Genomic DNA, 15,855 nt, shown 5'->3' with positions numbered 1-15,855 from the left:
CTCAAATTCGGTGTGGGGGATTGCGTGATTGAAAGCACAGAGGAGAGTGTCAAAAAGTTGAGAAATGCTCAATTTTATAAACTTTATTTTAAAAAGCCATGCGGCAGCCAATCACAGTGAAGTGAAGGCTATGACATCTGTCATAAGTGTTTTGAAATCTGTCAAAAGCGCTAAAGTTTCTGGCGAATTTAGTTCTGAAATCAGATTGATTGACATTCTGTCTAATTTACATTTCAATTTGCATGCATTTATTGTGATGAAGCTGTTGCTTTGTTAACAAATTGTCAACATGTGTTAATTTCGAAATCGACCAAGGCAGCTCACTAGATTTTGGAGGAGAACTATAAAGTGGTGACATTTAACTAAATAACACTAATAATTCGAATTTACGTGTGTTTAAGGTGGTTCTTACCAGGCGGTTTTCATCAAACACCTCAAAAAGAAGCCTGTGGTTCTGTGGGCAGACCTGCAGACATGACATAAAAAAAGCAATGTTTTTAATAACACTGGTGTACAAATTCAATTGTTAAAATAAAAATAGAATGGCCGATAAACAAAACCACACATGCACACATAAATTTCACACTCACATGCAAGCTACGTAACTATTTGAGGCAGGCACTTGCCATACTGTAAAACTGTATTACTGGCAGGGCTGTTTTCTGAGATTCAGGTGCCAAACCTGGTTCTGGTGCGAATCTAGGTATTGTAATGAATAGGGGGGGTCATTATCGTTGGCTTGGAATAGCATCTATAAATCAAGTTTGTGTGAATGGACTTCTAAATGAAGCAGCTCACAATCTTTCACTAGATCGTTTTACACACAAGCAACATTACCGGCCATCGACGTCACAAAATTACATGCTGCTTCCAATAATAGATTTTTACAATTGTGGTGGTGGCGAAAGGTGAGGTGTAATAACAGATGTGTATTCTGAAATATATTACAAAGTGCTGATTTTTTGAAAGCACTGGACAGAGTTAACATTCAATAAAAAAAAAAATCAAAAATATAGTAGAATGCCTTGAATGAATGAATGCATGCATGCATGAAAAAAAATAATAAAGTTAATAAAAAAAAAGCAACTTACTCTGAAATAGAATTCCTCATTCCATTTGGGATTGAGAGTCTGAAAAAGAACCAAAAACATGTTTATGCATTTCACCATTTATCGCACACAACTCAGAATGAACTGATATAAAATTGTAGTTTTGTATTGTAAGGTTGCAACATCTGCCAGTATCAATAGTTTGGTTATTCTGACTTTTTCTCTTAGCTTTAAAAAAAACTGATGATCAGTTAATCGAACAGGTACACTACCAGTCAAAAGTTTTTGAACGGTAGTATTTATTTATTTATTTATTTATTTTTTTTTTTTTTTAAAAGAAGTCTGTTCTGTTTAACAAGCATGCATTTATTTGATCCAAAGTACAGCAAAAACAGTACATTTTTACAATATTTTTACTATTTAAAATAACTGTTTCTATTTGAATACATTTTAAAATGTAATTTATTCCTGTGATTTCAAAGCTGAATTTTTAGCATCATTACTCCAGTCACATGATCCTTCAGAAATTATTCTAATAAGCTGATTTGCTGCTAAAAACAATTATTATTATTATTATTATTATTATTATTATTATGTTGAAAACATAAGTTAATTTTTATAATTTCTTTAATTATACAGACTCCAAGCTTTTGAATGATATAATGTATAATGTTACAAAAGCTTTTTATTCCGGATAAATTTTGATGTTTGGATCTTTCTATTCATTAAAGAATCCTCAAAAGATTAACTCAACTGCTTTAAATATTGATAAAGAAAAAAAAATTCTTGAACAGCAAATCAGCATATTAGAATGATTTGTGAAGGATCACGTGACACTGAAGACTGGAGTAATGATGCTGAAAATGTAGCTTTGATCACAGGAATAAATTTAAAATATATTTAAATAGAAAGCAGTTATTTTAAATAGTAAAAATATTTCACAATATTACTGCTTTTGCCGTTTATGCATTTTAATATGCTTGTTGAACAGAACAGACTTCTTAAAAAAAAAAAAAACATTAAAACATAAACATTAAAAACTTTTGACTGGTAGTGTAATTTGATGAACTGAAAGATGTTTCCAACATTTACTAACTTGATTAGGAAATAAAGCATTTCTAGCTTTTTAGGCATATAATGAATTCAACAAATTAATGACAGAAACAATAATCATTTAAAGAAGTGATTAATAAAATAATGTAATGTTTCTGGAAATGCCAAAAACTAATACATACTAAAAAAAAAAAAAAAAAAAAAAAAACACATTAAAAGAATTTTCAAAAATCACATAACAAATGCTATTTCAAACTTAATTCATAATCAGAAATCAAAGTGGAATTTAAGTGAACATTATTACATTCTGAATGATGATACCTGCTTGGTAAGAAAGCAAGAAGGCTAACTAAAAAAAATGATTCTGTTTGATAAAGTGGATTGGATAATTTCATCCAGCAACAACAGTGACAAGTATGCTATTATCTTGATGAGATTCACAACACAAAGGGAATTCAGAACAGGAGACCTTGGCTAATATTTACTATACATGAATAAATTATTTTACGGTCACTCACAAAGAAAGATAAATAGAAGGAGAGAGCGAGAAAGAGAGACAGAGAGAAGGGTGGGTGCTGACATTCAGACAGAGAGAGTGCACGGGCCCTTGACTGGTATTGATCCTTTTAAGTGGAAGAAGAACTTAATCATTAAGTCTACATAGCAGATTGATTGACAGTTTAATTTAAATGTCCTCAGAGGAGTACCTTAATTGATTTAACGTGATACAGAAACAAACATGATGCAACAGGAACAAGCAAATGCTTTCCATTTACAATTCAATAGGTAATTTTATCAGTATAACTTGAGCAAAACATTGAACTGAAAATTTTCTGAATTTCTAAATGTCACTATTTTGCGTTAATGACCACACAACTGATGACCACAAAATAGTGCTTAAATCTTAAATCTTTCTAATTAATCTTTGTGACACATTGTGACATAATACACTTACAGCAATGCATTAAAATGTCATTCGCACAAGAACACCTTGATTGGCGCGTCATAAATATATGTATATACTGATATGATTTGCACACACAAACATGCAGGATGCTGTAAATACTTCCGATTTATTGGTCTGTGAACCATGTGCCAAAGCTTGTGAAAATACTTTGGGTTATTAAAGCGTAGAAGCACACTCAGGTGTAAATTATACAGGAAGAATACAAAGTAATGACTGGCAGAAGCTCTAGCCGATCTTGCATTTTTTTATATATATATATATATATATATATATATGCTCTGACACTTTTTCCAGACTTTTTTTTTTTCCACTGTATATGCATCAATATAACCGTAAACACCTACACTAACAGTCAAAAGTTTTTGGACAGTAAGATTTTTCGTGTTTTGTAATATTGTGAAATATGTTTACTAATTAAAATAGCCACGTTCAATTTGAATATATTTTAAAATGTAATTTATTCCTTTGACCAAAGCTAATTTTTCAGCATCAATACTCCAGTCTTCAGTGTCACATGATCCCTCAGAAATCACTTTAATATGCTAATTTGCTGTTCAAGAAACATTTATTATTATTATTATTATCATGAATATTTTAATTTTTTTTCAGGATTCTTTGATGAATAGAAGATAAGCATTTATCTGAAATAAAAAGATTTTGTAACATTATACACTATACCATTCAAAAGAATAATAATTGTTTTTTTGGGGGAAAGAAATTATAGAAATTAATACTTTTATTTAGCAAGGATGCTTTAAATTGATCAGAAGTGATGATAAAGACATTTATAATGTTACAAAAGATTTCTATTTCAGATAAATGCTGTTCGTCTGAACTTTCTATTCATCAAAAAAAAACTGAAAAAAAAAATGTTTTATGAGCAAATCAGAATATTAGAATGATTTCTGAAAGATCATGTGACTGGAGTAATGACAGTAAAAATTCAGCTTTAAAAAATAAATAAATAAATAAATAAATAAATAATCACAGGAATAAATGACATTTTCAAATATATTCAAATAGAAAACAGTTATTTTAAATAGTAAAAAATATTTCTAAATTTTACTGTTTTTGCTGTACTTTGGATCAAATAAATTCAAGCTTGGTGAGCAGAAGAGATTTTCAAAAAACATTTTTTCTGACTGGAAGTGTACATATACTTTTTTTTTTTTTTAAACATGTTTAATGCATTTGAGTTTTGAGTGATGCTTGAACAAATCAGTTTTGAATCGATTTACTGAAAAAAACAAACTGAATTGATTCTTAGAAACAGCAAAATCTACCTACCCTGGTTTATTATCTCATGTCTTTGCTCATCTCCTTACTGTATAAAGTCAGCAAATCACGCTGGTGAACTGAAATCCTCTCTCCTTACAATGACTGAATCACTTATGGCGGCCAGGGCATTCTCTTTCCTCCGATTTGATTCTTTCTGACATGCCTGCTGTGTCTGACAGTCAACAGCATGCCTGGTTTTAATCCTACTTGGAAAAACGACCAAATCAAGTCAATTGGAGGTTCATTTTCTACCTATCTGATACTCAACAGCCTTCCCACAGCTACTAGTCCCACAGGGCTCTGTACTGGGACCACTGACATTATCTGCAGCTGTGTTATCAAACCACATAGTTTCTCTTAGCAGTGTTATGCCGACGACACTCAATTCTAGATCCTATAATCTCCCTCCATTTCCACTTTCTTCATAGTCTGCATCGCTCACGTTCCAGCTTAGATAACTAATCATCACCTTAAGCTTAACCTAGACAAGGCTGACTTCCTCTTATTCGAGGCCAAACAGCCACCAGTCAATCCATCTCCATGTCTGTTGAGGGTCATGCAGCTGACACCTTCTGACTTCACCCTTATTTATCTTTGTCTATACAAAGTTTTACAATACGTAACTGCCCATTGTAAACATAGTTGTGTAATTAAATAAGTTTAAACTGGCATCTCACAAGCTATGCTTGTGTAAACTCAAAGCACATAACTAAATAAGGAAAAAATATCATGAGCATGCGTCTCAATTACATAAACATCTATATTATGTATATTTAGTGTCAAATCACTTATTTTCTGTTTGCAACATTGTGAAGTTTTTTTTAATCGCAAGTCATCAGCTCAGGTCCTCATTTTTCCAAACCAAAAAATATTTACATACATAAAAGTCCAATTTTAGCCATTTTTGGCATTTTTAAAAATAACCACATTACTCAAAACTTGTCTGTTTTGTTTTTATTTCCTACATTTCCATTAACATTCAGTGCAATAACCTTCCTGACACACAAAAATGTAATAAGTAGAAAGTGCATTAACCTTTCACATAGGCCTTCAGTAAAAAAACATATGTAGATATAGCTCATAATGAGTATATTTACACTTTTAAATGAAATGCTCTGAGATGCAAATACACTTTTAAACGAGATGCTCTGCTGTTATGTACCACAGGCCATTGAGTTCCCAGACTAGTCTATCAAAGCAGGACGTCTAAAGCATCCGTCAACACCGAGACCTGAGGAACGAGGAGGCTTATGTTCCACACAGCGGTGCATTGTCAGCTATTAATAACCTGAAGAGTCTGCAGTCCCAGCACAGGAGATTCCAGACTAAGGACTTTACTGATTAGTGACTTAATGGAACTGAATGGACCCAAATGTTGACTGACTCGCTAAATCAATTTATCGCCTGCTGGAGGTAGACCTAACTCTTAGTTTTCATTCAGTGGTCTAAAAGAAGCCTATAAAGAAAATAAAGGGGAAAAAAGCCTTTATTGTGATTTAATTGTTCTTAATTCTGACCATTAATAAATTACAATAAAAAAAATCTACCAATTCTCATATTTAATCATTTAATTCACTCATATTTGTTATTCTCAACCTTATATCTGTAATACTTTTCAATATAGTCCTATTAGTTAACACTGGTTAATGCATTAACTATCAATGAGAAAAACGTTTGTTACAGTATTTATTATTCTTTGTTAACATTAGTTAATAAAAATACCAAAAAAAAAAACCTGTTAGTTCATGACTTATGTCCATTAAATAATATTAATATTAATGAGTATTAATGAATAAACACAATAATGTTAAAAATAACATTAATTAAGATCAATAAATGATTTAAAGTTATTTTTCATCATTATAACTAAAGTGTTGCCCATATTCACACATCATAAACATTTTAAATGCTAAATCAATTTTCTAAAGAACTACACTACCAGTCAAAGGTTTTTGAACAGTAAGATTTTAAAATGTTTTTTTTAAGTCTCTTCTGCTCACCAAGCCTGCATTTATTTGATCCAAAGTACAGTAAAACAGTATAATTTTGACATATTTTTACTATTTAACATAACTGTTTTCTGTTTGAATGTATTTTAAAATGTAATTTATTCCTGTGATTTCAAATCTGAATTTTTAGCATCATTACTCCAGTCACATTCTAATATTCTGATTTGCTGCTCAAAAAACATTTATTAGTATGTTGAAAACAGTGGAGTAGAATTTTTCAGGTTTCAGAAGAACAGCATTTATTTGAAATAGAAATGTTCTGTAGCATTTTAATGTCTTCATCATCTCTTTCGATCAATTTAAAACATCCTTGCTAAATAGAAAAAAAATGCTAAAAAAAAATGCTGACTCCAAGCTTTTGACTAGTATTGTGTATAATGTTACAAAAGCTTTTTATTTCAGATAAATGCTGATCTTTGGATCTTTCTATTCAAGGAATTCCGAAAAAAATGTCCTCAACTGTTTTAAATATTGATAATAATAATAATAATAAGAAGAAGAAGTAGCTTTGATCACAGGAATAAATTACATTTTAAAATATATATTAAAATAGAAAACAGATGTTTTAAATAGTAAAAATATTTCACAATATTACTGCTTTTCTGTATTTTGGATCAAATTTTGGATGTCTTTTCTGTATTTTGGATGTCAAAAGTTTTTGAACAGTAAGATTTGCTTGAGCAGAAGAGAATTCTTTAAATTACATAAAAAGTCTTACTGTTCAAAAACTTTTGACAAGTAATGTACATTTTTTCTGCCCTTAAAGACATATTTTGAAAGCATTTTCTGTTAGTCAGGCCTATTATACATTTGCACCAAAACAAAGCATGCACTTTGCTTTAAGACCATCTGTGAATGTCACACAAATCCTCATTTAAATTGCAAATTTCTGGTGACGTTATCGCAAGTGACTTCTCTAGGCATCGTTGTTTATTTCCTCGCATGTGCATTTCAAGGACAAACAGATAAATAGGCAGTATAGTAATTTAGTAATCCATTACTGTCACTGTACAATGTCATGAAACATGTCTGTGTCATAATTTACTAATAATTTACATCATTCTTAAATAGAGAAAAGCTTTGTATAGTTTGCATACATTCAAATGTACTGAACTGTTGTGTCTTATTATTCAAGCTTGTTTTTACTATGAAAGCCCATGCAGTACTGCCACAGGTCTATGGAAATACTCCTCCTAGTGGCAGTGGCTTTAGCATCTTCAACCATCACCTATTTATCTCATCATTTTATTACTTTGTGTGCTTTCAGTCACCCTAAAATCTCTCTAACACTTCAATATCACAAACAAACCACTAAATGTGGATAAAACTCACCTTTTTGATGGTTTTCGTTTGTACTAAGGCAAGCTCGCGGTTTTCGTCAGCGACATACAGGGAGAGTTTGACGTATGGGTCACTAATAGAAAATAGAGACAAAAATATACATTAAACCATCTTGCAACAACAATTTAGAAAATTAACATTACAAGTTCATGCAATCAAAAGCTAGAAAACATTAAATGCATTTATTAAACAGTGGATTCACACATAGATCACTTATTTCTCATCTTGTGCTATAAAATTTACCTTTGGATGTTCAGGCAAATAAATAACGAAGTAATAAACCTCATGTCTTAGCAATGGAAAAAGAATTAAGAGATAAGCTACAATGATAACCACTGGTTCACAAACAAACACACATATAATTTGCCATGTAACACCTAGGATGTGTGTGGTATATTTTAATTGCGATTTTTCATTAATTTATGAACTTGTCAAATTCTGTACCCGACCTAAATATCAACGTGCTGCTGTAAGTATTAAATATTTTATTTTTGTACAAACATTAACAAGAAGACAGATCACATATTCACAACTGCAAGTAAAATAACTAAATTATTAGCACTGATTTTGCACCTTTTTAAATATACCAGCTGGATTTCCCAATTCAATTCGACTAACACCAAGAGTAATAGGTCTGAGTGAGGTAGAGTTGGAATAGTAGTCAGGAAACGGGAGGGAGACAAAGACAGGAAGCCATTAAAAAATTAAGGATTAGCACAGCAGGACTCATTAGTTTAGCAAACAGGAACAATTAAACACACAGTAAGTGGCTGGTTCGAACAATAGGTCAGATGCATGTCCAGTCCTTATCCCATATGGTAAAGTTGTATGGGAATCTTACAGGACGGATATGATTGACAGTAGTAGGTTACATAATATGCAATAAACCTCAAACAAAGCAAGGTCTATGCTGCAAGTATGCTTCATTTCATAGCATGAAACTTAAGATAAACACAGGACTGTATAAATGATATCATTATGCACACACACATTCATACTTGAAACTTTATAAAATGAAATTTGTCCAACTCTATATTTAAAGGGATAGTTCACCCAAAAATGAAAATTCTGTCATTAATTACTCACTCTCATGTCATTCCAAACCTGTAAGATCTTCAATAATCTTCAGATGACAAATTAAGAAATTTCTGATGAAATCCGAGAGCTTTCTGACCCTGCATAGACAGCAACACAACTGACATGTGCAAAATGACAAAATAACCTTATAATTCATACACTACATGGTTGAGTGCACAGTGCATAGTTGGGGGGGGGGGGGTTGGTAAAATTAAAAAAAAAAATCGATTCACATTTAAATCACGATTCAGTCTTTTAGCGATTTGCATTGATTCACAAATTTCAAAAATCGATTTTCTACATAATATAACAATAATAATAGCATGATATTGTCAAAAAAATAGCAACAGCAATGGAGGAGGAAAAACAAATACATTCTGCCCCATTTTCAATGTGGGCAAGTGTTTGGAAAAATATTATATTAATTATTGATCTTTTGTTTAGACCCAGAGTAGGTCTGGGTTTAGACCTACTGTCGCACCGTGTAATCGCAAATCTCGAAAGTGAAAGTAAAATGCCTCCACATATTAATAAGGGCTCCCTGCAATTTGTATACAGTATAATTACCCAATGATATAACTGTGAGAGAAAGCATTGAAATATATTTTTTCCTCCCATCTTTTAGTTAGGGGTTTTGTAGTACGTCATTTTCTTTCTGAACACGGTGTGATAACATTCAGACACATCCCTAATGGGAAGTGTAAAGTATTTTAGATTTATCAGGAAGTTAATAGTTAATAGGAAATACTGATTTTTTTGAGTCAGGACTACCCGTACTATAGACTGGTGTGTTTTTGTATTAAAATACTGGTGCGTTTAATGTCCAGTCTGCACAATTTTTTATTTTTTTTTTTGACGCAGTTAATGCCTACTCCGCCATGTTGCTGTCAAATACAAAAGTTGCCATGCCAACCTGCTACTGTAAACAAAAGTTTGCAATGCTTGCTCCGCCTCCGTGGACTTTTGATTGGTCCACTGTATTGGAACTGACATTAAATGAGCGGCACTGTGTGTAAAAGTTTAAATTCTGTTAACTTAACATGACATCTTAAACTCGTCACTCACGTGCAAGACACTGCAAAAGACGCAAGTGCAACGGTCATACACATCCATATAATGCGACTACACACGGTAGTACGTTTTTATGGGAAAGTATTAACAGGATTTAAAAAAAAAAAACAGGTTAGAGGTTCAGAATTTTTGAAATTCTGAAAGTTTCGATTACTTTTCAATTAATCGTCCAATCCTATTTTTATGTCAGTGTACATTTCTCTGATTGAAAACAAATCTTGCGAACGCTAGTCAAAGACTGACACAGAAGAGAAGAAATTGTTGAATAAAATCATCTTTTTTTTCTTTGCACACAAAAAGTGTTTTCGTAGCTTCATAATATTACGGTTGAACCACTGATGTCACAATTTTAACGACGTCCTTACTACTCTCCTGGGCCTTGAACATGGTAGTTGCATTGCTGTCTATGCAGGGTCCAGAAAGCTCTCGGATTTTATCAAAAATATCCTCATTTGTGTTGAAGATAAACGAAGGTCTTACAATTTTGGAACGACATGAGGGTAAGTAATAAATGACACAATTCTCATTTTGGGTGAACTAACCCTTGAGAGATTACACTGACAAGGAGATGTAATGACTTTCACAACAACAAACACAAAGTTCAAGGAGAAGTGACATCATGGTCGTTTTTTAGAACTCAACGGAATTTTACTGAATTCACAGAAAACAAAAACTTAAAAAAGAAAACCAAAAACAAAGCGTTGTACAAAAACAGCAGGCCTTGTGACTAGGAACTGCTGATTTGACTGAATCCCAGGTGGTTTACTCTCTCCGTAAGGGTCTAGTGGGTGTTTTCATGCTGGTATTTAATAATAACCAACACCTTTCCCCCACATCGACAATAGCATTGTTTCACATATACAGACAACAAGATCTGGGTTTTTGTACATGCTAGGGGGAAAACACAAGAAATGGTTGAATCAATTAAATTACGTAGTTTGGAAACTTCTTAGGACATCATAGTAAACCAATGTTAACATGATAGCTTAAAACCCTGTAATTTACCATCACCAGCACAGTATGTACTTTTTCTAATCAGTAGAAATATGCAAATTAGGTTTTAGCCTGAAAGTCAAGCTCAGCATTTTTCATTCACTGGCTTCTGGAACAGTTGTTTTGCTTCATTTCCTTTTCTTTAGACTGCTGTGCAGCTGAAAACGGCCTTCTCTGCTTTTTAATTGCAGTGTCTGGCTTTCCCGTTGCCTCTAATTGAATGTTTATACAAGGATTCGGCGTTCTTGATTAGGATAAAACAATATACCATTTTTGAGACTGGTCGTTCTCGCCTTTGTAAACATATTACGCATCTTGAGCAGATGGATGTTCTCCGGCTATAAAAGGAAATGTAATTTCCAGGAGAAGATCAAAAACGTGATGAGTGACGCGTTTATGTGCGCAGATGTAAAAGTAAAGTGTATGAATATAAAAACTCATGAAAACGGCTAAATCATTCTGAGAATAGCCTGAAGACAGAGGCAAGAGTTGGAAAAAAAAAAAAAAAACTGTCTGCTTTGGAATTTCTTGGATCTTTGATTCTCTTGGCCAGTAGAGAAACCCCAGACGCTCAAATCACTGTCCCATTTTACCCCGTTAAAGGCCACGGAGCTGCTCAGGTGTCATAGGGACACTAACAGTGCGCACTGTTACCATAGAGACGGGCGACTTTGTCACGGGGGACTCTGGGATCTGTACTTGATTGTGTGCAAAAAGCTGAAATTAGAGGGGAACCGAGGGAAATATGAAACAAAAGGGGGGATCCCGGGATGGAGATAAACTCCCAACTCACTGATCTCAGCTGATTCAAGTCAAGTAAACTAAAGGCGAACAGGATTATCAACTCTGAGTGCAAAAAACAGCAGCTTCATTGACTTTTCAAGGACTTTTAAGGCTGATAGCAATCTGCTGTCAAATGACAACACAGGGTTTAAGAACTATACAGTTTAACGTAAAATAGCTTGCTAGGACTTGGATAACGAAGATGAATAAAAACATAAAATTAAACTAATATTACTGAAACAAATACGTGGATAAAAGAATCCAAGCCAAAAATGGACTTTGCTTATTTGATGGCACAGAATCTTGTTCAGAATTTTGTTCAGATTAGTGCAAGAAAACCAATCAGTTCTTCATCTCTTGGAATCTAAACTAAAAAGAAAAAATAAGTAAATAAAATTAATTAAAATAAATTAACATAATAAATTAAATAATAAATTAAATTAAATTAAATTAAATTAAATTAAATTAAAAATTTTTTTTTTAAAAATTAAATGTATGTATATTTATTTTGTTCAGATTAGTGCAGGAAAAATAAATAAAGAAAATAATAAAACAAAACAAAACAAAACAAATTGAAATGAAACAAAATAAAACAAAATAAAATAAAAACAAAATAAAATAAAAACAAAACAAAAACAAAACAAAACAAAAAGAATCCCAAGCCAAAAACAGACTGCATGTATATTTGCTACCATAAAATCTATTTTGTTCAGATTAGTGCAAGAAAAATAAATTGATTCATCATCTTTTGGAATGTAAAGAAAGAAAGAAAGACAGAAAGAAAGACAGAAAGAAAGACAGAAAGAAAGACAGAAAGAAAGAAAGAAGGAAAGAAAGAAAGAAAGAAAGAAAGACAGAAAGAAAGAAAGAAAGAAAGAAAGAAAGAAAGAAAGAAAGAAAGAAAGAAAGAAAGAAAGAAAAACATAATTAAAACAAATTAAAAATTAAAGTAAAATAAATTAAAAATTAAATTAAAAAATAAATTAAATTAAATTAAATGAAAAAGAATCTCAAGTCAAAAACAGACCATATGTTTATGTATTTGCTACTACAAAATCTATTTTGTTCAGATTAGTGCAAGAAAATCAGTTAATTCATCTTTTGATGAAAGAAAGACAGCTTTTTACTGGTAAGGTTTATAGTCAAATAAGCATTAATCTGAAATCTCCCCAAAAAAAAAAACACTCACTTTACTGCAGAAGCTTCTCCCAGAACAAATTAAGCCAATATGTTTTATATCAGGTTCAAATCTGAAAGAAACAAGATATCAAGTTCCTTCCCTTTATATTGTTTTTCTCTTTAATAATAGGTGAGCTTTTGCTATCATTTACAGATGGGAGTCTCAGAAACTGTTTCAGCATAGCCAAAAGTGTCCAGAAATTACTTGTGGCTTTTAAATGAGGGGAATAAATATATTCCCCTAAACGACAATGCTGTTGTGCTATAAACATTTATTAAAAACATTTAATTAAAAAAAATTAATTAAATAAAATTTAAATAAATAATTGAAAAAAATTTAAATAAAAGATAAACTGTTTTATAAAGTATTTTTTTTAACTATTCATTGCAAGTGGGTCGTCTAGGTCAAAAGAGGTAGAGAAAGATGGAGATGTTCTGTGTACAGATTTAATTATATCAAATCCTCCTCACTTTCTCTGTTCAGACATCTGTGATGGTGCCTTGTGGCATCCATTTGCTCAGCTGCATGTCTTTTGCTTTAATTAGCACAGATGTAGCATGGTCCTCATAAAGCAAACACGCCAGACTCAGAAACAGACTCGCGCTGTTACGCAATCTGCCCATAGAGGAGATACCCGTAACGGTATTAGAATGTGTATCTATGGCCAGTAGGATGTTGGGATACACAAACACTCATGCTGACAGGTGAATGCTTTCTCACTCTTTCTCTCTCACTCTCTCTCTCTTACACAAACACACACACACACACACACACACACACACACTCCAGGACTCTGTGATTGGAGCAGACAGGTCTGATAGAGCCTACAGTAGATCAGCACAGTTAGAACAGAAGGAGCTGTGACGTCTACACCACAGGAGCAAGAGAGACAGAAAGAAAGAAAACTGAGAGAGCGAAATGAGTAAGATCAATACAAGCCATTTTACACATCAATTTCTTTACCTGATTGAATAAAATAAACTTGCTTTTGCAGAAAATGTGCCGTTTGATCTTTCTTTTTAATGTTTTTTTGATGACAACATTGGTTAATATGAGGAGACAGAACACCTGATAAATCATTGCTCCCAATGATAAAGTTTTCCAGCCACATTTTGATACAGTCACGGCCTGTTTTATTTAATCTAGAATCTGTATTCACATTTGACTGTGTTAGAAAACCCTACCCCTATGGCAGCAGCAGTAGCAAATGTGCAAATGTGCAGTTTCCATAGCACAACGGTTACTATACACACGTTATTAGAAAACAGCTGGAAAATAGTTGCTTCGTGGAGATGCCAAGATAGCCGCTGAATGAACTGACTCACTTTAAAGAGATTGTGCTAATATCAAGTTACCACCAATTTGATGTTGTAGCAATTTTGACAACTAGCCAAGAATAACATTTGTAGGAGCCCTCGCTTTTGCATCTTCTGGGACAGTAAACACCCATCCCAATTTTGTTACAATTTCATTTAGTGCAGTTTAGTAAAGATTTTTTACAAGAAAGGGAATGAATGCTTTTATTCAGCACGGACACATTAAATCAATTTTTACATTTTATATAAATGCTGTTCTATTCATCTAATTATTATTTTCAAAGATTCTTTATTAAACCACAAACAAATACAATATTTTTAAAAAATGACTACTTAAAATATTTTAAAATAGAAAACATTATTTTAAGTTGTAATAATATTGCACAATATTAATATTTTTGCTGTATTTTTAAATCAAATTTGTCTCGCAATTCTGAGAAAAAAAGTCAGAATTGTGAGTTTGTCACGCAACTCTGACTTTATAACTCGAAATTGTGAGTTTATATCACACAATTTTGACTTTAGTTCTCAGAATTGCAAGTTTATATTTATCAATTCTGAGAAAAAAAGGTCAGAAAAGCGTTTACATCATGCAGTTTGGAGAAAAAAAGTCAGAATTGTGAGTTTGTCACACAGTACTGACTTTATAACTAGCAACTGCAAGTTTATATCACAATTCTGACTTTATAACTCCCAAAAAAAAAATAAAAAAATAAAAAAAATCAGAAATGCATTTGTCACTCAATCCTGAGGAGTTTATATCATGCAATTCGGAGAAAAAGCCAGAATTGTGAGTTTGTTACAATTCTGACTTTATAACTCGCAATTACGAGTTTATATCTCACAATTTTGACTTTATAACTCACACTTTTGACTTTATAACTCACAATTATGACTTTATATCATGCAATTCTGAGAAAAAGTCAGAATTGTGAGTTTGTCATGCAACTGACTTTATAACTCGCAATTGCGAGTTTATATCTTCAATTTTGAGAAAAAAGTTAGAAATGTGAGTTTATATCTTGCAATTCGGAGAAAAAGCCAGAATTGCGAGTTTATATCATGCAATTCTGAGGAAAAAAAGTGAGAATTGTGAGTTTGTCATGCAATTCTGAGAAAAAAAAAAAAAAATCAGAAATGCAAGTTTATATTATGCAATTCTGAGAAAAAAGTCAGAATTGTGGGTTTGTCACGCAACTCTGACTTTATAACTCGCAATTGCGAATTTATATCTTTCAATTATGAGAAAAAAAAGTTAGAAATGCGAGTTTATATTATGCAATTTGGAGAAACAATTAAGAACTATACGTTTGTCACAATTCTGACTTCATAACTCGCAATTGCAAATTTATATATCACAATTTTCAACTTTATAACTCACAATTGTTTATATCACGCAATTCTGAGAAAAAAAAAAGTTAGAATTGTGAGTTCGTCACACAATTCTGAGAAAAAAAATCAGAAATGCAAGTTTATATTATGCAATTCTGAAAAAAAAAGTCAGAATTGTGAGTTTGTCACGCAACTGACTTTATAACTCGCAATTGCGAGTTTATATCTCAATTATGAGAAAAAAAAGTTAGAAATGCAAGTTTATATCATGCAACTCTGAGAAAGTCAGAATTATGAGTTTGTCACAATTCTGACTTTATAACTCACAATTGCAAGTTTATATTTCAATTACGAGAAAAAAAATTAGAAATGCAAGTTTATATCATGCAATTCGGAGAAAAAAGTC

The 15,855-nt window shown here is 32.0% G+C and overlaps 1 protein-coding gene across 3 annotated transcripts in view; it reads right to left on the bottom strand.

Moving 5' to 3' along the window:
- The window catches only part of nedd4l (NEDD4 like E3 ubiquitin protein ligase), a 93,136-nt gene that overhangs the window by 60,526 nt on the left and 16,755 nt on the right, over positions 1–15,855 (bottom strand). For all 3 annotated transcript variants that reach the window (XM_051092623.1, XM_051092624.1, XM_051092625.1), the window contains exons 3-5: positions 7,689–7,770; positions 1,092–1,130; positions 413–466 (exon numbers count right to left, since the gene is read on the bottom strand). In XM_051092623.1, coding sequence (XP_050948580.1) covers positions 413–466; positions 1,092–1,130; positions 7,689–7,770 — 175 coding nt within the window. The remainder of the gene's footprint in view (positions 1–412; positions 467–1,091; positions 1,131–7,688; positions 7,771–15,855) is intronic.

The sequence above is a fragment of the Labeo rohita genome, chromosome 21 (genome assembly GCF_022985175.1).
Source record: "Labeo rohita strain BAU-BD-2019 chromosome 21, IGBB_LRoh.1.0, whole genome shotgun sequence".
NCBI lineage: Eukaryota > Metazoa > Chordata > Actinopteri > Cypriniformes > Cyprinidae > Labeo > Labeo rohita.
Note: the sequence above shows the minus strand (reverse complement) of the source record. Positions and strands in the feature narration are given on the sequence as shown.